General features: G+C 54.5%; 6 protein-coding genes across 6 annotated transcripts; 3 read left to right on the top strand and 3 right to left on the bottom strand.

The window, feature by feature from the left end:
* Window positions 1–1,824: 1,824 nt before the first annotated feature.
* SETTUDRAFT_160818 (uncharacterized protein) lies at window positions 1,825–3,882 on the top strand (the record flags this gene model as incomplete). The annotated part of the gene is made up of 1 exon (XM_008026240.1): window positions 1,825–3,882. The coding sequence occupies one exon, from the start codon at window positions 1,825–1,827 to the stop codon at window positions 3,880–3,882; it is 2,058 nt and encodes a 685-aa protein (XP_008024431.1).
* A 1,123-nt stretch (window positions 3,883–5,005) lies between these two features.
* On the top strand, window positions 5,006–7,234 carry SETTUDRAFT_184255 (glycoside hydrolase family 2 protein). The gene is made up of 4 exons (XM_008026239.1): window positions 5,006–5,413; window positions 5,461–5,680; window positions 5,726–5,913; window positions 5,963–7,234. The coding sequence occupies exons 1-4, from the start codon at window positions 5,083–5,085 to the stop codon at window positions 7,210–7,212; spliced, it is 1,989 nt and encodes a 662-aa protein (XP_008024430.1). The 5' UTR covers window positions 5,006–5,082; the 3' UTR covers window positions 7,213–7,234.
* Window positions 7,235–7,293: 59 nt separating this feature from the next.
* Window positions 7,294–8,498, bottom strand: SETTUDRAFT_130250 (uncharacterized protein). The gene is made up of 2 exons (XM_008026238.1): window positions 8,430–8,498; window positions 7,294–8,379 (listed from the first exon to the last, which is right to left on the bottom strand). The coding sequence occupies exons 1-2, from the start codon at window positions 8,473–8,475 to the stop codon at window positions 7,409–7,411; spliced, it is 1,017 nt and encodes a 338-aa protein (XP_008024429.1). The 5' UTR covers window positions 8,476–8,498; the 3' UTR covers window positions 7,294–7,408.
* A 193-nt stretch (window positions 8,499–8,691) lies between these two features.
* SETTUDRAFT_168710 (uncharacterized protein) lies at window positions 8,692–10,121 on the top strand. Its single transcript, XM_008026237.1, has 3 exons — window positions 8,692–8,969; window positions 9,083–9,297; window positions 9,349–10,121. Exons 1-3 carry the CDS (start codon window positions 8,744–8,746, stop codon window positions 9,805–9,807), a joined length of 900 nt encoding a protein of 299 aa, XP_008024428.1. The 5' UTR covers window positions 8,692–8,743; the 3' UTR covers window positions 9,808–10,121.
* Window positions 10,122–10,406: 285 nt separating this feature from the next.
* On the bottom strand, window positions 10,407–12,104 carry SETTUDRAFT_47064 (glycoside hydrolase family 72 protein; the record flags this gene model as incomplete). The annotated part of the gene is made up of 4 exons (XM_008026195.1): window positions 11,777–12,104; window positions 11,552–11,716; window positions 10,857–11,504; window positions 10,407–10,789 (listed from the first exon to the last, which is right to left on the bottom strand). The coding sequence occupies exons 1-4, from the start codon at window positions 11,898–11,900 to the stop codon at window positions 10,407–10,409; spliced, it is 1,320 nt and encodes a 439-aa protein (XP_008024386.1). The 5' UTR covers window positions 11,901–12,104.
* Window positions 12,105–13,438: 1,334 nt separating this feature from the next.
* Window positions 13,439–17,345, bottom strand: SETTUDRAFT_168709 (uncharacterized protein; the record flags this gene model as incomplete). The annotated part of the gene is made up of 1 exon (XM_008026236.1): window positions 13,439–17,345. The coding sequence occupies one exon, from the start codon at window positions 17,340–17,342 to the stop codon at window positions 13,563–13,565; it is 3,780 nt and encodes a 1,259-aa protein (XP_008024427.1). The 3' UTR covers window positions 13,439–13,562.
* Window positions 17,346–22,632: the final 5,287 nt, after the last annotated feature.

Below are 22,632 nucleotides of genomic sequence, written 5' to 3'. Positions count from 1 at the left end.
CCACACGCCAAGCCGCCCCACGCCGTTCGAGACCTCTCCGCAAAAAAACAGAGAAAAAGAAAAAAGAAGAAGAAACAAGAGAAAAGAAACCAAATCGAACGGTGGCCGCGATCTCCGAAAGCGGGCGGCGTGTGAATCCCTGAGCAGAGGAGGCCCAGGGCGGGTCGTCGATAAGCCCATGTGGGAGGCCAGCAGCAAAAGTTATTCGTCCTACCACTAAGCCGGTATTTGGCCTACCACTTAGCCAGGGTCTGTATTAGTGCGGGCATATCTAAACTATATAGAGTTAGCACTATAATATAATAACTTAGTACTTAATTTTATAACTAACTTAGTAACTAAATAATACCTATCTAGTATAGAAGCTTAGTGTTTTATTTTAGGTAATGTAACGGGCTGAACGCCCTTCGCCTCCCATACTCGTCTACGACCTCGTTTACTCCACCTGCCTGGCCCGATTGTTACCCTAGCAACCAGCATTGTATATAGATAGCTACGTAGCCGAGAGCTTAGCTCTCTATCGAATACAATCTTGTTACCTTGGCCTGTCCGATCGTGCTCCCGAGCTTAAGACTACCCTCCGGGGTCGAGCCCCTTACAGGTAAGCTGTAACTACTACTTATATATAGCTCTACCTATAGAGGCTTTATAATAGGGCTTTAAAATAGGCCTTTAGGTGCCTATTTTAGCTACCTTAACTACTTAGCTATTACGCAATATCTCTATCCTCTATACTACTTACCTTTTTACTTAAATTTACTACTAAACTTAGGTAGCAAAAGGCGTAATAATAATTAAGAGCTTTAGTATAGTTAGCTAACGTAATTATTATACTACGCTAGCTATAGCTTTTTTAGTAAGTAGCTAAGAGCCTATTTTAGGCTAGTTTTTAGGCTATATAGAACACTAAAAATTAAGTAGTATAGCTAGTTTTTAAGCTTTACTTTTTTTTACTTTTATAACTTCTATTTTAGCTGTAAGAGGCTACGCCTACGTATGTACAGCTTAGCTTCTAAGCGAGTATATCTATACGACTACCTGGACTTCAAGAAGCTTGAAGTCTTGTTACTGCCTTTTTGGCTATGGATGGCGTAAGTAGTCGTACGCTCGGCCCGTTGGGCCCGCCCATTACATTAGCTACGTAACACTATTAAATTTTTATTAATATACTAGCTATCTTTATATACTAAAACTTACTATAGCATAGCTATATTATAGTAAGTAGTATAAAATACTACTAATGTTTTAGCCAAGCCTACTAATGTAGACCTCTGCTAAGTGGTAGGCTAAATAGCCGCTTAGTGGTAGGACGAATAACTTTTGCCGAGGCCAGCTAGTAGTCGGTAGTAGCGAATTCTCCATGCAGGGAAAAAAACAGATACCAGGCCGCCCGACCACGACGGGATCCGGATCCTCTTTTTCTTTGGCAAAAGGCCCTTTCTCGCCCTCTACTACTCTCGCCGGCCATGCACCTCCTTCGCCGCTCGCCATGCTGATTCGCCGTCTGTACGCAGGCGACCCAAAGCCAGCTGTTTGCTGCTGCTGCTGCTGTTGCTGCCATGCCGCTTGCCATGACATGACCCGTTCCGACCGGCCGATGAGCCTTCGTACCACGATCAAGAGCCGACCCCGCTGACGCCTAATAACATGTGCCTTAGCTGCTCAGCCTTGGCATCCATTCCTCTGCTTGCTCCCGTCTCGTTCGACTTTTGACTTCCTGGAAATGCCCTCCAGCCCACCGCCTCTCTGGATGCACACGCGACCAAGATCTCCCATCGACACCGCCGTCCCTAGCGCTGGACTGCCGCCCCCAGCCCTCCTACCATGAGCGCCCGGACACTAACCAATGTCGTAAACGACCAGACTGTTGCCCTCAATGCCCTCATCTATGGATATGCCGGCCACAGTCTCGTCACTCCCCAGCATGCCCTCCAGCAGATCTGGTGGACCGAGGAGAGGATCAATGAAAAGGTCACCCAAGAATTCGTCATGTCTCGCCTACAGCCTCACGACAGAGAACGTCTTACCCAGCCCGTAGGATTTGGCGACCTGAGCGACGACACGTACCTTGAATGGATAATAGAAAAGGCCCGCCGCTTGTTCCTCGTCCTCGTCGAGATTGGCGAGGCAGACCGCATTTTTGCCGTCGTCGACAAATCCTGGGATGACGACGACCTCCCGATTGGGCTAGATGATATTGAGCAGCTGTCGCTCTCCAATCGCCGCGACAACCACGCCAATGCCCGCTTCTACCACACCCAATTTGCCTTTTTGCTGCGAGAGCTGCGAGAGGGCGTCCACATCGACTATGCCGAGAACGAGGAGCTGCCTATTGAAAATGTCATGTCCCTTCCCGTCGCCGTGACCTTGCAGCCCTGGTCGCGCATACACTTGCCCAAGAAGCCAAAGGAAATCTACATGCGCCGCAGGTTCGCCCTTGGCACTGCAGATGACCCCGATGCCTTCCGCCAAGATTTTATCCTCGATGTGGAGAGTGCAAGGATGGTCGAACACGACCACATTGCCCCTGTCTGGGCCTCGTACACCGCAAAAGGCCATGGTTACATTGTGAGTACCTTTGTGGGCCACCATACTCTGCGCACCTTCATCGACCATCGCAACCCGGCGCAATACCAGAAATTGCCAAAACCCGAACGACGGTGGCTAGTGCTCAACTGGCTGCATTGTCTGGCCGACGCCATTTCGACACTGCACCAAAACGGCTTCTGTCATTCCGCCATCCGGCCATCTAGAATACTCATTGATGAACAGAATGCCATTGCCTTTAGCGACATTGGCAGCCTAGAGACATTCCAGAAAGACAAGAAGCCCGATGCCATGGATGCATACATTTACAGCGCCCCCGAGGCACATGCCAGTCCAGACCCGCCCGGTCTGCAATCCCCTCCACATACACCCAGAGTCCCAAACAGGCAACACGCATCTGTGATGAGCAAAAGCTCATCAGGATCCTCGAAAAGCGGGGGTTCGCAGCGCCAGAAGCTGACCAAACCCCTGAATACCGACTTTTCAGGCTTCAACTTTGGATTCAAAAAGTCTGACCGAGCGCCTGAGCATCGCTCGCGCGTGAGCGAAACCGAGAAAGCAGACATTTTCTCTTTGGGCTGTGTGTTTCTCGAACTGATTACCTTCATGCTGAAGAAGAAGCCTCATGATTTCATCAAACACCGGTCCTCAAAACTAAAAATCAGTACCGGCGGCAAGAGCTCGCGCACCGATTCGTCGTATCACGCCAATCTTGACAAGGTCGAGACTTGGATGGCAGTGCTAGAAAAGGCATCACTCGAAAATGATGACGATGCAATCCGCGCAGTCCCCAACATTCTAAATCTGATCCGAACTATGCTCAGCAAAGACCCCATGGAACGCCCATTGGCACGTGACGTGCGAGACGACCTATTTGACATTCTTCAATGCACTTCGATGCTTGACATACATTGTGGCGCACACAAGCATGATATCGGCATCGCGGCATCTGCATTTTCAAGTCGAGAGAGAGCATCGAGTATGGCGTCGTTTTCAACCATGTCGACAATGAGCTCGGCCTTTTCCGATACCGACACAATACGCTCTGGCACGACGCAGGTAAACTCCATCTTGGACTACTATTCTGACAAGCACACACTGCCTGGAATCATAGAGGATGACAGCGCTTCGCTACAAACGCTGGAGCCACCAGCCACATCGCCTTGTGCCGTCAAGTACAATGAAACGCCAAGACTGCCAGACTCTCCGACGATGCCTGAACCACCACAGTCACCCTCTTCGCCCGCGTACGCGCGTGGGCCTAGTCCATCGAGACCGACCGCGTCAGCTGCCAAGGTGAAGCCATGGAACAAACCATTCCTTCTGCTTCCATAAGGTTGATCTTCATGGCTCGGGGCATTCCAATAGCAATACGGAATAATTTTCAGTTCTACAAGGGGAGATTGGGCTTGAATCTAATTCGACATGCGAGAACGGCCGGCACGTACGACCATGCCCGAACGTATAGTGAAACAACTCTATACAGTCAGGGATCTTTAATACAATTTGTGCTATTGCGACAAAAGGCACATGGTTTGCATCGTTGCCGCGGCACAACAATGAAAAGAGTCATTGCATCAAAAACAACTCGAATTCATGCCCCTCGTTGTAACCTTTCGTGCTGGGCTGTAGATAACTGGACATGCCGGTAAACGCCTCGATCTCATTTGTCAAATGCGGGGTTCGCCGTGTTGGTAGCCTGTCTGCATCCAGTCTCCAATATGCGAAGCTCCACAACCCATGGCACCGTCCGCAAGCCACAGTGCTTAGCTTCCAAGCTTTGACATATTACTGAACGCCTTAAGTACACCACTTCAAGTAGCACATGGCTATTGTCCATTTCCATCTTGTCCGGCACCATACGATACACCTGCCACGACCTTTTCGTCGCGCATCAGTCATGTAGTACGTCGAGACGTGTCTCTGCGTGTGCAGAAGATACCGAGGTATTGCCGCGCTCTAGTACAGCAAAGCGAGAGGGATCGACATGAACGTTACTCTCCACGCGTGAACCTTGGATCCCGCCAAGTTCAGACCGGGTGGTGCGGGGAAACAGTTCAACAAAGTGCCAGCCAAGGTCTTGACTGCCAGGTGATGAGGACATGCACCGCTACGCATCTGACTTTGTGCATTACGGATGCATCCACCGCGTAGCTGTACCGTTGACGCAGCCCACCATACCCTTGACTTGGCCTCACCAAGCTCTTGTACCCCTGCAGCCGCCGCTTCTGACAACCCAGCCACTGCATTTCCGCCAGCATACGCCTGGTCAGCCGGTGCTGCCATATGACGCCCATGATCTACATAAACTTTTGCCCAACGGATGCGATGCGCAGCCACCAGGATCATCCCGCCGCTATCCTTTAAGCCAAGGGGATTGGCATGCAGCTACACAGTCATCACAGGTACCGTTGGTCTATGCTGTCATCAGTCTCCAGACCGCTTAAATACTGCTGCTTTCCCTTGTACTCGACTGTTGCCGTGCCGTTTTGGATGTGTCTGTAGGTGCTCCATCACAGTGTTTTTCCCACCAGCATGCGGCTCTCCATCGGTATTGGAGCGACCCTGTGCGCGTTGACTGCTTTTGCTTCGAGTGACCGCAACATTATACCGCGCCAGGACAACAGCGACAACACCGACTACAAACTTGGATCTACTCCGCTCAAAACGAATTGGACGGATACTGTCGGAACTAACCCTTGGCCTGAGTACCCGCGCCCACGTCTCCAGCGCCCAGATTGGAAGAACCTTAATGGTGTCTGGCGATATCAAAACACTACCAATGGCTCTGACGCGTCACCGCCATTTGGCCAGAGACTCGGAAACCGAGTCCTAGTTCCCTTCTGCCTGGAGAGTGCTTTGTCGGGTGAGTAACATCAAGTAGCCTCAAGGCAATGGCTAAGACTAGCTTAGGCGTGACTGGCAAGGGACGCATCTGGAGCTGGTACCAAACATCATTTGGAGTTCCATCATCTTGGCCAAGCGACAACAATGTCATCCTCAACTTTGGTGCTGTTGATTACGAAGCCACTATTTTCGTCAACGGCCACAAGGCTGGATTCCACAGAGGCGGCTACTTTGAGTTCAGCGTCGATGTGACGCCGTACTTGAGCTCCAATGGAACGAATGAGCTGTGAGTTCGAACACCCGATGGATCAGCTGGTGTTAATCATCACAGGCTGGTATATGCATATGACCCCACCGATCTGGATCGCATACAGATACCTATCGGAAAGCAAACCTTGACCCGCGGTGGAATGATTTGGTACACGCCCTGCAGTGGCATCTGGCAGACCGTATGGCTCGAGTCTACGCCGAAAGAGTACATTTCCAAACTCGACCTAACGGCGGATATGGATGGCAAAGGTGAGTGTTTTGTTCATACATATTACTATTACGATGCTTACATCTTTAGTCGTCGTCACGGTGCATAGCAGTACAAACTCAAGCAATGCCTATGATATCACCATCCACGAACTGAATTCTTCTGATGCCAAAGCCAAAGCCACAGGCACCAGTGGCAGCCAATTCACCTTTACCGTTGACTCGCCGGAGCTGTGGACACCGGATAGCCCGACCCTGTACAACATCACCATCAAGATGGGCAGTGACACAATCGAGAGCTATACCGGATTCCGAACCATTTCCAGAGGCGTTATCGACGGCGTCCAGCGCCCCCTTCTCAACGGAAAGTTTGTCTTCCCATTTGGCACGCTGGACCAAGGCTACTGGCCCGACGGCATCTACACGCCTCCCAGCGTCGAAGCCATGGTGTACGATCTCAAGGTGCTCAAGAACGTTGGTTACAACATGGTTCGCAAGCACATCAAGGTCGAGCCTGCACTCTTCTACCGCGCCTGCGATGAAATGGGCATGCTCGTGATTCAAGACATGCCTTCTCTCCGCCCAGACCTGCCCGCCCCCCAAGGCTGCGGCAGCATCCGCCTCGAGCCTGGTGCGCAAGCCGAATTCGACCGCCAGCTCGCCCTCATGGTCGAACAGCTAAAATCACATCCCAGCATCATCGCCTGGACAATCTACAACGAAGAATGGGGCCAATCCACATCCCCTCCCTGGCCGGAATTCGCACTCACCGACCTCGTCCGCAAAATCGATCCCACGCGCCTCGTCAATGCCGTAAGTGGCTGGACCGACCACACGGCCGGCGACTTTGACGACAATCACCACTACTCGACGCCACAATGCGGCACGCCCTTCTGGTCCAACCAAGGCAGCGGCTACGACTCAGCCTACGACCCCTCGCGCATTGGCCTGCAAGGCGAATTCGGCGGCATCGGCACCCAGCTACCCGAAAACAACTTCGAGCACGCATGGTTCAAGGATCTGGGTCGCCAGACAGCCTATGAACTCACAAACGGCACCGTCTACTGGAACTACCGCTGCCACGACTTGCTGACCCAGCTCCGCGAGCAAATCGACTTGTTCGCCTGCTCCGGCGGCGTGTGGACACAAACGACTGATGTCGAGGGCGAGGTCAACGGCATGATGACGTATGATCGCAAGGTCGTGCGCATGAACGAGACCATGTGGAGGGAGGATATCCGCGCGCTGTATGAGGCTGCTGAGAAGAGGGGCGCTAATGCTTCTGCTGCTATGGTGATTAGGGATGTGGGTGTCGGGGCGCTGCAGCATGGTATTTTCTAGTCTATTCACAGAGAATTGAAACAGAATATGATATATATATATATAACAATGTCACGTGCAAGGGTCGTAATGGTGCAATGGCAAAGGCGCGGAATGCTAGTATACAGGGGCTACAAAGTTGCCCTTGGAGATTCGTTCATGGGGCATGAATACAGGTGCTGGTACTGCCGCTGACTATACAAATGTTGCTCGAGACTTAGAGCGAAATCTCACCCCGCCATGTACCCTCGGTCAAGCCAAGAGTCTCGATGCAATGCTGCCATCTGGGACCGCCTCTCTCCTTCCTCCTCAAGTACTGCAACAGCTTCTGTCTCCGGTGCACCAGCAGCCGCAGATTGCGCTTGTTGTGCTTGTCGCCCTTTCCACGGGTCTGCAAAAAGTCTGCTAGCGTCTTGATTTTGGCCGTGAGAATGGCAATCTGCACTTCGGACGATCCCGTGTCTGGTCCCACGCGCTTGGCCGTCGCAGCAATGTTTGTCTCAGGGCGGACGGTGTGGGTTTCGTCGACGCCGGACCGGCTGAGCGAGGGGGCCTTTGGCGGGAAGATCTTGTCCGTGTTGTGGCGCCCAAATGTCTCGACGCAGCGTGCAATGTTGACGCGCATGCGGTCTTTGCTGGACCCGTTCTCCAGAGCAGTAATGCGCTTGATGGCTTCGACGGCACGCGCATGGTCTTTTTTGGTCTGCGCCTCAATCTCCTCGGCAGACTTCTCCGCGTCCTGCGTCTGGCCGTACCGTATGGCGTCGCTCCATTGGTAGGGTCCGGGTCCGGGTCCGGCTTGCTTTTTGATTTCACTCAGAGGCACCGCCAGCTTCTCGCTCCGCTGCAATTGGTGCTCCACGGCAGCCGGGTCGAATGCATAGTTGAGGTGCGTCTTGTCCTGCGGAATCTTCCTGCCCTCCTCGTAGGTAATGGGCTTGGCCGTCTCGAAAGACTCGACGAACGGAGTCGATACGCCGCGAACGGGGTTTCCGAGACTGGCTACTCGGCCTTGTTCGAGTTCGGCTCGTCGCGACAGGTTGGCGGCCTTCTTGCGGTTGCGCTGTGCGACAATGTAGGGGTCGCTGGCGAGGCGCTTCTTCTGGCGCTCAGCTGATTCGGCTTGGGCCCGCGATGTCGAGACAAACGTCCGAATGGGGAGGCTGAATTGCGCGGAAACGGAGGGTGCTATGAACGCAATTAGCACAGCACGGGATATTCCAAGAGCGCCGACTCACATGCCGATGCCCGCAGGCACGACAAAGCTGGTATTCGCGGCGGCATGGCTGGCGGGGAACACTCACTGGCACCACCCACACACGCCTTGAATCTTTTGCGGATACCCAAGAGGAGAGCCTTCGGGGCTTTGGTTTCGCCGGCCGCCGGCCGCCCGCTTCGCCGCGATTCGTTTGCGGGCACTAGCGCCACCCACCTTGGAAGCGAAATTCCCACCACCAAAGGTTCCCTGGTTGGAAAGTTCTCTCGCACGCATCACGACAACTTTCTCTAACCCCTCGACCAGCTCGTACAGCGCCAAACCACCCCCGTCAAAATGGCCCCTTCCAACCTCCCCGCCATCTTCAACCCCACCCAGCAGGACATTGAGATGCTCCTCGCTGCTCAATGCCACCTCGGCAGCAAGAACCTCCAGGTGCACATGGAGCCTTACCTGTGGAAGACCAGGCCTGACGGTGTCAACGTCCTCAACATTGGCAAGACCTGGGAGAAGATTGTGCTCGCTGCCCGCATCATTGTCGCCATCGACAACCCAGCTGACGGTACGTTTATAATTTTGGGCGCAACGAGTAGCGGGAAATGCACACCTGAGAAACTATGCGCAAAACAAGGCCGCAGTGGCCCTTTTTTTTGTCTGATTGCTGACACCGAGTAGTCTGTGTCATTTCTGCCCGTCCCTACGGACAGCGTGCGGTGCTCAAGTTCGCCGCCCACACTGGTGCTACCGCCATCGCTGGTCGTTTCACCCCCGGTAACTTCACCAACTACATCACTCGCTCTTTCCGCGAGCCCCGCCTGATTGTCGTTACCGACCCCCGCACCGACGCCCAGGCTATTAAGGAGGCTTCCTACGTCAACATCCCCGTCATTGTAAGCAGTCGAGTGGACGGAATGGTCAAGTGTTTGGGCTAACCGAAATAGGCCCTCTGCGACGGTGACTCTCCCACCGAGTACGTCGATGTTGCCATCCCCACCAACAACAAGGGTCGCCACGCCATTGGTCTCGTCTGGTGGATGCTTGCCCGTGAGGTCCTCCGCCTCCGCGGCACCCTCGCCAACCGCGAGACTGAGTGGGATGTCATGACTGACTTGTACTTCTACCGCGACCCCGAGGCTGAGGAGAACAAGGACAGCGCTGGTGTTGAGGAGGCCAAGGTCCCCGGTGCTGACGAGGTCGGCCCTGGCGCCGTTGCTGACGGATTCACCAGCGAGTGGGAGGTCTCTGGCGCATCTGCCGGTGCCTTCACTGCCCAGGCTGCTGCCGCAGGCACCAGCTGGGACGCTGACACTGCCGACTGGGCTGCCTCTGGTGAGGCCCAGACTGGCGCCGAGGGCTGGGGTGCCGAGACTGCTGCTCCTGCTACCACTACCCAGTGGTAGATGTCGTGTTGAGCATGTTTGTGCATTCTTCTCTTACATACCCTGTCTTTGACACACACCACGGCATGTCGGCGTAGGCGTAGGCAACGGGAAAGAAAAAAAAAGGAAAATATGAGACCAACATTTGACAACGACTCGAGAGAGCAAATGCATGCTTTTGAAGGGACAACAAGGCGTGTTGAGGGATATGATGAATGCTATGCGCTTATGAGGGAAAGATATCCATACTTGTCACGCGGGTATGGGGGAAAGCCCTGTGCTGGCCATCGGCCGTACTTGACTGGCGGCCAGTCCTTCAATGCGAACCTTGTCCCTATAATTCTTTTGACTGCTGCTGTCTACTTGGAACCGTGAACATTGCGTCGTGAAGTGTATTTCGATTATCTTTGTGCGTGATGATGTATACACAGTAAAGGCCAATCAATGTGTTATCATTACAAATCCAAGTCGTTTCCCATATACTATATAATCGTACCATGCCATGTCAAGCTAAGTCAACCCGAAACTATATACATGAGAAAGACTGGTCATGATTAAACCCCCTTTCTCCCAACCTACTCTATAGGTCTCGGGGAGGGAGCAAAGCAATAATTCTCGACTCAGAGCCAAGCAAAAACAGCCAAAACAGCACCAAGCATGACGCCCGTGCTCTTCAGTTCCTTGCCCAGACCAGGCGCCGCCGCGTTGCCAGTTGAATGGGGTGCAGAGGCATCTGCCGTGCCAGACTTGTCCGTGGCAGAGCCGTCGGTTGGCGTTGCACCCGAGCTACCCGACGAGGTAGGGGAGCCGTTGAAGTTGTGTTTCTGGCCCAGGGTCGGAAGGGCCGACGTGGGGTTTACTTCCCAAGTGCCCTTTGTGAAGGCGGGACAGGCGATGGAAGTGTGTGTGGGCTTGTAATCAGAGGCCTTGACGCCCGTGGGGTTCAGTGTTGCCCAGACAGCCGAGAGGTTGGGGAAATCTGGCTCTACTGGTGTGGGCTTACCTGGTGTGGAGTTAGTCATGCACATTGTTTATTTTTTTCATGTAACGTGGACACGGAGATGACGTACCTGAGCGAGGGAAACCATCTGGTGGCGCATCGGGGCTGGACGGATCAACGTGCGGGCCATAGCTTATCAGGCCGTAGTTGTTCTGCTCCTCAATCCACTCGTAGATAATACTTCCAGACCAGACATCGGACATTTCGCCAAACAGGGCCTCTTGGTCCTTGAAGTCGCGTGGCCGCACAGTGTTGCAGCCCGTCTCGGACATGAAGATGGGGATGGGCAGATCGTCGGCGTTCTTCTCGAGATTATCGTAGCCGGATTGCTGATAGGAGCTGTCGCCGCACCAAGAATACGCGTTGAGTGAGAAGAAATCGAGGCGCTCAGAGGCATTGTTGCCGCAGGCGAGGTAGTTTTGCAGCATGGGGCGGAGAGAAGCAATGTCTGCAGCAGAGTATCCGATGGGGATGTTACGGTAGCCTTTTTTGTCGCGATAGGCTTTCATGTCACGCGCGGCGGCCTTGATGTAGGGGGACGTAACGGAGCCGTTTCCAGTAGTGATGGCTTCGTTGCCGACAAAGAACCCCGCTACATTGTCGTACTGGTGGAACTCGTCCATGACTTTGGCGTAGGCATCGCGCTGGTCATCTTCCCAGCGGGGAGTATTTTGCTCGACATACGTGTCGAAAGTGTCGAGGTCCACCCAGATGTAGACTGTGCAGGTTAGTATTGTGGCAATTTCAAAGTCCTAGTATACGTACTTCCAGCATCTGCAAAGGCCTTCATGCAGTCGGTGTGGTCTGCCGTGGCATCAACATGGTAGACACGGATGGAGTTTGCGCCAATGGTCTTCATGAGGGCAGAGTCGAGACCGCATTGCTTCGCGTCGATAAGAGGGTCATCTGGGACCAGTTGGTACGCAATCCCTGTTTTCAGTCAAAAACGCCCATCTTCCAATTCCACCCCGTTGAATCGTGTAAGCGCACCCTTGACGAAGAATTGATTGCCCTCGCTGGTAAAGAACTTGGAGCCCTTGACCTCGATTGTGGGAATGGCCGAAGCGGCAGCACTCAGGCTGGCCAACAGTGCCAGCGATAGCGACCGAACCATGGTGTATTGAACGATTGGACAGTTTCCGGTGTTTTCTGGCTGCAAGAGGAAGACAGGCAACAACCACCAGGGGGACTCGCTCGAGTGGAATTATCGAGCAGCAAACAAACGCGCCGCTAATTGCAGAACCCACGACCAGGCGCAGTGAAAGCAGAGCGAGCGAGCGAGCGACAGCCAAGCAGAGTGAAACGACTGGAGTACAACAAAAAAACGAGCGATGTGCACCGGGAACAAGCAAGCAAGGAGGAGAGAAACAAGAGCGCACCGGCGCGTTGTTTATCAAGCAGCGTGCAAAGTCAAGAATCAAGGCAGGCACGCGAGCCTAAAACAGCGTGTCCCAGAGGCCCTCCCCCCCCACACGCAGTCGATCCTTCCAATCTCCATGGCGCAGGCGTGGGCGTGCGCTCGCGAACAAGCCCCAAGCGTGTGATTTGAATGTCGATGCATCATGTCGCCGCCGCGTAGGCCGCTTTCACTTTTTTTTCACGCTGGGCTAAGTAAGCGGCTCCAGTGGTTGGCATGAGCAAGGTGGAGAGGCAGGCCGGGCCAAGTGGAGAGGCGCGATATGGATGGGCGGGTAATTGGCTGGGGGTCGGGGGGGGGGCACATTTAAGCTATCGGGCGCGCAGGCTTGACGCGCCTAAGCGGCACACGGCAAGACGCCGTGTTTTGCTTCTGGCCATGGCAGACACGCTTGTCTATACACTAGATGCCGTGCTTGCTTAGGCACAGCGCTAATCACGTTCACCATGACAAGTACATGTGTTGTTGTGGCCTTGGCTGCAGACAGACTATGCTGCTGTCCCATGTCACGTGCCCGTGCAGCCTACTGGAGCTCTAACCAGTGGCTGCGCTGATTGGGTAGAGCACCCCCCGATTCTGATAGGCTGTGTGTAAGATAACGTCACGTGATAGATGACAACCGCCCCTCCCCCTCCTTTGCCCTTCTGTGTCTCCCGTAATTGCAAACGTCGAAGATAAAGAACACCTGATTCAAAAAATAGCCAATGTGTGCAGTATGTGCGTCGGCTGTTAGCTTTAACAGTATCTACACTAAAATAGAGGTTACCCTGTATGAAGTTGAGTATATCGAATATTAACTAGTCTTCTCTTACGCCGTATACGTTCCAATACATCTAAATGATGTAGTGCTCGTAAAACAAAAGCTTCAGATTCAAGAATGATTCATTAGACCAAGCCCCTACCACTAACTGGCCCAGTGTCGACCAGCAGTGATTACAACAAAGCAACTGCGCACTCGAAGTACTAGGCTATACTACATACGATGAACTCGGAACTATGTAAGTTCACAAAAGGAGAAAAGGAGGGTTGGACAAGGCCGTTGGTTATGGTGTAACAATACTATGTATATATATATATATATAACTATATAATTCCACAATATCAAAATGCAAAATACGCAATATGATACGATAAGAAAACCATTGCAACAAAACATCATACAACGCGGTGGTATAAGCTTCACACCGTACCATATACCTTTGCACGCAAGCCTTCTCCAAGACAAGTACGGAGTAGTAAGAATATATCAATACAACAGCTACATAACAGTAGCACTTATAGTACGGTAGTCTATTGAACAACATAGGACCAAGAGAGAAAAACAAAAAAGCAACAACAACAACAACAAGCCATGTTTTTCTACCCAAAGCTCTCAGCACGCCGCTCACGCTCCGCACAGCCGCTCTCGACAACACCGCGCATGCGCACCAGCAGCTCTGCGACGCGAAACGGCTTACCAACCACATGGTCCATGCCGGCTGCCATGGCGGTATCAATCTGCTGCTGGCGCACATTTGCCGTGACACCAATCACGGGGATGCGCGCCTTGAGCAAGCCCTGTTGTTCCAACTTGCGGATTTCCGAAACGGCAGTGAGCCCGTTCATAATGGGCATTTCCCAGTCCATGAGGATGATGCTGAGGTCGACGGGAGGCGCATCGTCGTAACCCTCGGGCATGGGCTCGGTGCAGGGCACGTGGCAGGGTTCTTTGCGCACAATCGAAATGGACAAGGGGTGCTCGTGGTTCCAGAAGACGGTTTTTGGGAGGAATTCTAGGGCTTCGCGGCCGTGGTTGGCGACGCTGACAATGCACCCGAGGCTGCGGAGTTGCTTGGCGAGGACGCGCTGGTTGACGAGGTTGTCTTCGACGACGAGCACGTGGAGGGTTTGCGGAGCGCTTTTGATGGCCTTTGGCGCGCGGAACTCGATTCTTGGAGATGGGCTGGGCGACTCGGAGCCAAAGTGGAAGCGGTTCATCGAGGATTGTATTGCAGGTACTGTTGGGAATTGTCGTACTGTTGGAGTGTCTTCGCTGCTGAATGTGCGCAAAGGCGGCGGAGGCCGCGAGGAGTTTACTAAAGGTCGGTGTTTGACATCTTCAGGGAACACGTGCGGTAGGCTCCCGTTTCGCGTCGGGTTAGGAATCGTTCGCCTAGTTTTGATGTAGAATGAAAAGGTGCTTCCTTTCCCAGGTTCACTCGAAAGGCCGATGGCACCGCCTTGCAGTTCAGTCAGGCGCCGTGAGATGAACAAGCCCAAACCAGAGCCTCCGTAATTGATGTGAGTGCGAGGCGAGGCTTGGGAAAAGCGAGTAAACAAGGTGCCCCTTTCCTCTTCGGAAAGGCCGCGGCCAGTGTCTGTGACGGAGAATTGCAGGTATATCAGATCGGTCGTGCGCTTCCAATCGTCTTCAAGATGTTGGTCATGCTCCACCAGCTTTTCCTCGTTGAATTGGATACCTCCCGGTACCGATGTAGGCTCGGCCACGCTCGCAGAGAGGGCAATCCTGACCGACTTTACCCTTTCAAGGCGCGTGAATTTGATGGCGTTAGTGATGAGATTGATGAGAATCTGCAGTACTCTGGTCGGATCCAGCGATGTCCAGTCAATCTCCAGATCGCGGTAGGACTGGTCAACCACCAACGAAAGATCAACCCCTGCAGCCTTTGCTTCCCCCTCGAACATTCTGAGGGCATGTCTCGCCACGTTCTCAGGTTGGGTGACTACCGGAGTCATGTCGAGAAGACCCGAGTCGAGTTTTGATATCGTCAGAATATCATCTACAATATGCCTCATGTGCTGAGCGCACTGGGCGATGGTCTGCGCAGCGTCCAGTGTGGAATCCAGGAAAGGCGATGGGCCGCGCGTAGTCAAGGCATGATGTTCATTGTGTGTAAAGGCAGATATGATGGAGTCTGCACATTGCATAATGGCACTCAACGGATTGCGCATCTCATGCGAAGTAGTGTCGATAAAGTGCTCGAGATGCAGTTTCCCCTGTAGGGCACTGTCGGTGCGAGACTTTTGGATGCCTTCGGACCATTTTTGTCTCGAAATGTCGATAACATTGCCGACTACCTCTATCAGTTCGCCGTTGGGTCCCATCTCAGGATAAGCCGAGCACAGGATCCATCTGAAATGCTGCGCGTCCTCCGGCAGTGTTTGACTAGCTTCTGAGGGTGGCAGCCACGGTATTCTTGTCCGCAGCTCGAAACAGACGTTTTCGTGATTCACGACGAGCTTCTCAAAAAGAGATTCGCAGTAGGCTAGGTCCTCTTCAAAACAGATCATATTCCATGCCTCAACAGCAGTGACGGCTAGCTTGGCGATTTCAAACATCTCGTACCAGCGGTGGTTCCGATACGTGTACTCGCCGGCGGGAGTGGCTGTGAAAATGGCAACATCGGAGCGCTCTGCGAAGCGCTGGAATTTGCCTTCTTCGAGTTTGATTTCAGCCATGAGCTGTGCTTGAATCTGTGCAGCCTGCGCTATAGTGTTTTCTCGTTGCCGAATTTCCTCCTCAAACAGGACGACTGACGCAAGTGACGTGCCGAGCAAGCGGACCATGACCTGGAGATATTGCAGGTAGTCCTCGTCAAAGGGCCTGCGGGGATTGAGTCCAATAATCAGAAAGCCTTCGACCTGGTTTCCAGTTGTGGGAACAATAGGGCAAACGACAGCGGTGTGACAAGGATCACCATAGCCCCTCCATTTGATCCCTTCCAACGCAACATCAGCTACTGGAAGTTGCTTCAGATGCACAACTGTCGGTTCTCTGGATTCTGCAGCGCGACGTATGAATGGATGGAGAAAGTAGGAATCATCGTTGATGTTGATGGTGTTGGGGGCGATTGGATGGCCCGCCTCAACACCAACAGTACCTTTGAGCACGCAGCCTTCTAACGGCGGATTGCTGCCCGGGGATGAAATCGGCGACATCTCAGCGCGCACATGGCGCTCAGCAGCATACAACAGAGCAAGTGGCACATCCTTGTCGTTCAGACTCAGAGTGCTCAGCGTGGCGTCCCAGAAAGAAGGAATGTTCCTCGCATTGGCATTATGGCTGCCCATTTCCACCAGACTCGAGACACGGCGCTCGAGAAGACGGTGTCCCGTCACTTCAAAGAGCGTCTGGTAGTAGGCTGTCTGGTTGCGACAGCGATCCATTATGGGTACAAACTGAAAGGACCAGTGCGTCTCTTCGAGATAACCGTCTCTTTCAATGAATATCAGCATATCGGATTCATCCATGGGCTCGCCCGTCTCGTGCAGGTGCTGGATAAAGGTCTGGAGCGCAGGCCAGTGCTCCGGTACCTGGGTGCGAAAGCTTTTGCCCATGCAGGGATGCAGACTGCCGAGTAGCTGAATGTATGGCTCGTTGTACAGCATGATGGCGTCCTCGCCCCAGTACAGAATGGCAGGGGCACTGTTGCTCAGGACCATGTTGGCCATGCAGCCCAAGTCGGCCGACCACGACTTGATGGGCCCCAGGGGCGTGCTGGCCCAGTCTACACTGTGGAAATAGTCGATGTGGGACCTGGGGCTTGCATCCGATAGGACACGAGGCGAGGTATAGTCGCAAGGTCGCCGTCCAGCACATGATGGAGCAGAAGAAGAATGCCTGCTGGCCACAGGACTCGCGGGCAGTTGGACTGGCAGCGAGGGGGTGGTGGGCGATATGTCTCTGCCATGTCTGGTGGCCTCGAGCTGATTCTCTCGACTGTTCTTGCGGCTGGTCCTGCCGCCCTGGCCTGGGTTCCTCCACATCAGCAGCGTAGGCATGCCGCTGATGATCCTGTAGCCGCCAATATCGAAGGCATACCACACGTGGCCTTCGAATGTGTAGGCGCATCCGGGCGCTTGGACGTCGTCATGGTGTGCAGTTCCCCGGACCCAGTCTCTGAAGGCCATCTGCGCGGCGGCCAGGAGGCTGATGGAGTCGCAGCCCCTGATCTTGGACAGCAGCCCGGGCACCGCATGCAGAGCGGCGTTGGAGTATGCGAGGGCGAGCGGCTCATCGTGGGCCGAGGGCGAGGGCGATTCGAGGGCGAACGAGGGGCGTCCGTCGGCATCCAGGGCATGCAGGAGAGTCAGGGCGGCCAGGCCGGGCTTGATATCGTGGTCGGAAGCAGCGTGCATGGGCTGCTGGGGCTGTCCGGTCGAGTCCATGGGAATAGGCGCCCGCGCAGCATGGGGCGCTTTTGCTCGTCAGACGCGCCCTCTTGCTCAGTAAAATGCGCGTCTGACGATGCTGGTATCAAGGAGAAGGCCGCTGAGTAGCTCGGCGCCGGCGTCCTTGGAAGCTAACGCGTGCATTGTCGCCAGTGCCAGTCGGCCTCGGCCCGCTAGGCTGGGTCGCCCTCTTACTCTGGCCTCCGCCTTCCGACGGTACGGTGATGCGCCGTCTTATTGCCGGCGGTCCACTTTCTCCTTCATCGCCGTCGCATCGTGGCTCCCGGGGCCAGGGCGATGGATGCGGTGTGGAGACGACGTGACGCTGCGAGCATACGATTGCGATCCCCTCGTTGCGGCTCCTGCGATGATCTGCCCGCTCCCATCGTGGATCTGCACAAGGGGGCAACCCCACATGTAACCCTCCACACCAACGTCGGGGCACTATCAGCTATGGTTACCTCGACACATGTCTGGCTGATAGCAAGCCGTGTACTAGGTGTAGCAACAAGACACTATGTACACGCAACCAAGGCGACGTCCACGTTGGCTTTCAGGGGAGCGCCTGGCAAGACGCTGCTCCTTTCGGTGCTGGTTGGCACCCATGATTCCGGGGCAGCCGAGGCTATGGCGGGCAGAACGTGTAACAGCTTGTGCGCAGCTCATGCGTCTTGCAGCGGGTGGCACGGGGGATGAAGCAGAAGAGGACATCGGTGCAAGACACGGCCAGTGGGCGCAGAGGGACAGATGATATACTCTTCTTGGGAACAGCAGCTGGATACGGGCTTGTTTGCGCGCTATGACATATCTCGCTGTAAGTACCCTCGCCCCGCCATTCATGTTGAGAAATGTTTACCAGCAGTCTCCGAGGAGGGCACCGTACGCTACTTATTCCAGTACTAATCTTCAAACTCGCAAGCGGCTTGCTCAGCAGACTCTCCGCGTTGCTCAACAAGCCTGCAGTGGTTCGGAGAGAAGATTCGAGCAGAGAATATGACAGCGGGACGGTTTTGCGGTGGACATGCCAGCGACAAAGGGTGTGTTGGTAATATAACGTGGCTCGACCACCATGGCTTCAGCATAGCAATGTATCTATGCTGCTGATGTCTGCTATCTACCAACGAATATCAGTCAGCACAAGTCTACTCTGCATTCAGCCACGCACGCAACATTCCACTGATTCCAATAACTCTGCATCGAAGCCATTTAGTCAGACCATGTCCGTGGAGTAATACGCCTGCTCACATCGTACCGTGCGCCTGCCCAAGTGCGCAACAACCCAGCTCGCACTTGTTACCTCAAACGGCCCTTAACTTCCTGTTGATAATATCATTGCTTCCCGCTGCATGGGCCAAAACAAAGGACAAAAGGCAAAAAGTGGAAAGGCGAGGCGAGGGAGGGCCCGCAACGTCATTTGGGCTTGTCGGTGCCCGCGGAACAGAAACCTCGTTAGCGGGCGCCGATCGCTGGGGGGGTTAGCGCAAAGTTTAACACGGCGGCGGGACGACGTGGCCGATATAAGGCATGGGCGGTCGTTACCAATGAATTGGGCGTCGCCTTTTCGCCCGGGCCATTTGCCTTTTCCGAGATAAATGCCCATGGGGTTGTTGCCCGTGTGATGGGGTAATGTTCAGGGGCTTGATGCGTGCAAGCAAGCAGCTTTACATGGTACCGTGTGGAGGGCTCTCGACTCGAGTACAGTAGCCCCAAGTCTGCCATGCCTCGTTTCCAACCAACCCTGATTGAACCACCATTGACTGTCCGAATCAAACTGAACGACAAATTCATGTCTGCACTGTATCGCACCAAGAAAAGAAATTGCTCTTCTTAATTCCCAATGTATTATCCTCGGTGCCCACTTTGCAATATTCGACACCCTGATCAGCATATCGTGTTTCGCATCTCATTTCCAGCATCAATGCGTCCTCGTATTTCGTGGCGGGGTCTTCTCCTAGGCGTTTGGTTAGTTGTCAGGCTGCCCATCACCTCCATCAGCAGCAGCCACAGCAGCGGCTGAGGCGTAGACTGATTGGCATGCGGTACAGCCAACATGGCTCGGGACGCAGCGCGAGCAGTGGCCGTTGCGGCTGGTCCCGTGGTGGCACTGCTGTGGCCCTGTGTCTGCAAAGATGGATACATGTTGGATTTCGGGGCTGATGGATGCGTCTGGTGTTGGTTTGCTGCCGAGGTAGATTGGCAGTGGTGAGATGACTGGACAGAAGGTCAGTCTGCATACGGGGTGAAAAGAAATCTGTTGGCTATAGGCCGACATATGTCACTAAGAATATGATATTCTGTTGCAAGGCGCTTGTGGTGTGACAGTTTTGTGCCCTGTCGCGTCAACGGACATAGGTATGCTCGGAAATAACATAATAGAGCATCCAGACCATACATGGAGTTAAGAGTCGCTTTTCTGTTGCCGATCCTAGCGACAGCGATACAATATTGATGGCGCCATGTCTTAGTATGTGACGAGTTTTGGCTACGCCGCAGGCAGCACACCAATGCTCGGCCCGAAGCTACGGCGCAAACAAGACGAAATTTTCCATCGGGCGGCCGCTTCTGTAGCCGTGGTGGGTGGAAATCCATGTCTCGGAATGTCTTACTGTGGGCGGCTATCCTTGTGTGACCAAAGCCACGTTGTTCAGACAAGTGTTGGTAACCAACGACCGTTCCTGCAGCCGTTGGAGGGAAGGCGAGTAGCCACCAGAATGTCTTAGTCTGCAACAATAACCGTCCCACTGGGCTGACTAAGGGCATAGGCGCTGGCAAAGAATAGAACGGTGACCGAAAACCCCTTGTCTTCGTGATGTGCACGAGGGCGGCCGAAGCCAGCGCATGCAAAGTACACCTGGGTTATGGGTATGGCTGCCAAAGCTTGACGTGTGGTGGATGTGTAGACTGGGATAAAGGGCCACGGGCTGCAGGAGTCAGGCGGTTATCGAACGAGTCATAGTAGTCCGAGGACATTCTGGAGACGCCAGCTGGTGCTAGTGCGTTGGAGAGCTGAGACGGCTGTGTACGCCTGAACCTGAGACGGTGGTAGCAGAAGAGACGGTGCCTGAGCCAAGACATGGGAATAGAAACTTTTGCAGCGGCGGGCCAATCATGTGCGCGCAGATGACTAGCGCAAAAGAAATGGTTAAAGTGCTGAGGTGAGAAGTGGCGGCGAGGTGGCTTGCTCAGCGGCGCTTGCGGAGCTGGGTTGCGATACAGCCGAGTCATTCTCCAGATGGCATAATTCATCCAAGAGACGGATTGACATGGTGACGGCGGGGACGCGTGACGTCGGCGCAAGGCTGCAGCCGCGACGTGACTTGTGCAAGCTGTGGCAGCGTCGTGTGGGCGGCGAGGCTGAGGGCTGTGTGGGCGGCCATGGGACAAAACCAAGCCAAGGCAAGGCCAGCAGCCACGGCATGTCGGGCAGCGAAAGTAGATGAGCGGGTGCACAGTGTCGTCATGGCGATTGGAGGGAGAGAGATGCCGGTGATAACGACGTGGGTGTGATGACAGTTTTTGGCGAGGCAGATTCTTGGTGGTTTGGCGTTTGGCCTAGCACGAGAGCTAGCCAAGCAGCCTGCGCTAAGTTTAGCTACGGGAAGGACCAGCGCGCTAGGCCGGTTTGGGCGGACCAGTGAGTGCAGAGTGCGAGCGAGTGAATGTGTGTGTGTGTGTGCGTGCGTGTGCGTGCACCCCCACCAGCGCAGGAGGGATGGATGCAGCGGCAAGTGGATATGTGTATGTACGTAGTAGTCTGTGGTGGGAAATTTGCATGTCATAATATTGGCCGATGCACACAGACACACACGCATACAGTACAGTGTACTGTAAGCGACGCGGTAGAGGTCGAGGGGAGGGGGGGATGCAAGAATGGGCGGGCTCGAGCAGCGGGGCCTGCACGTGCCCATCTGTGATTGCATCTGAGATGAGGGCCCGAGCGTCCCAGCCCAAGCTCCCCCCCCCCTTGCCCTTGTGCTTGTGGCCCGCCCAGGTCACGTGCGCCAAGGAGCATCCTCCTGCTGCTGCCCACCGCTGCCCACCGCTGTCCCCCCTCCCCCTCCCCCCCTCCCCCCCTCCCCGCTGGCTGTCACTGCTACCGCCGCCGCCGCCGCTCCTGCGACTGACACTCTTCCCAGAGACCTGTTTACGGGGACGCCGACCCCGACAGCCCGTCAACAGGTATCCAGAGCCCATCACATACTCGTTTCACGTCATGTCGGAGCAGGCGAGGGCCTCGAGTTTTGGCATCCCCAGCTGCCAGAGCGGCATGTCGCGCTGCGTGCCGTCGTGTGCCGTGCCGTCGTGGTTGCATACATGGAGAAGCTCGTCATGGTAATGATGGCCCCAGGCAATTTCTCTCCATGTGTTGCCCGGAGCCACTTCGGCATGATTCATGGCCTAACGAGGGCCAGGCAGGAGTCTGGCCATAGCAGAACTTGGCTGAATCGTGCCATGTGTGCGGGACGGCAGCTCCCTCGCTCACCCTACTGTGCCAGCTACATACCTCCAGCCTCTTCGTCTCCGCAACCCGGCCGCCCTCTACAGATGGCCCGCGGCGCAGACGGCATCTGGCACTGGCACTGGCACTGGCACTGGCACTGGCACTGGCACTGGCTCTGGCTCTTGTTTGGCGAAAATGCTGCACTCGACTTGGACGGCGGTCCGTCCCGAATAGGGAACTAACGCGAACCAAGGCCTCGCTCCTCCACCGTGGAATTGCTATTTCCTCAACGCATCCCCACTAATAGCCTGTCGTGCTGCGAGAGACTTGGTGTACGAGCGGGCCAACGGCTATCGCTTGTACGCCTACATATGGTCGCAAGCGCACGCCTACGGATTGGCCAAGCTGGAGCGCACAGGTGTGTATATCGGGTAGGGTCAAGACTTTGTGGCTTCTTGGTCCGCCACCTGTCATGTCCACAGCTCCGCCGTCGCATGCCAGATAACTCGCCAAGTGGAGTCATCTGGCAGGGGGCGTTATCCATGCCAGATGTCTGCGTTCATCGAATGCTACCCAAGAGATGGGAGCCATAGCACGCAGGCATCGCAAAACACTGCTGCAGCAGCTGCAGCATCCCGACGGAGCGTGTTGCCCGGCAGTCTGTCTCTTGAACAGCCTTGCTGCTGCTACTACTACTACTACTACTACTACTACTACTACTACTACAACTACTACTACAACTACTACTACCACGGGCCCTGCTGCATGTCACTGGGCCTTTGGCCAGCAGGTGAGCATAGCATCGCACGGTACAGA

Source organism: Exserohilum turcica, assembly GCF_000359705.1.
Source record: "Exserohilum turcica Et28A unplaced genomic scaffold SETTUscaffold_17, whole genome shotgun sequence".
Taxonomy (NCBI): Eukaryota; Fungi; Ascomycota; class Dothideomycetes; order Pleosporales; family Pleosporaceae; genus Exserohilum; species Exserohilum turcicum.
This window is presented reverse-complemented; position numbering and strand designations above follow the sequence as displayed.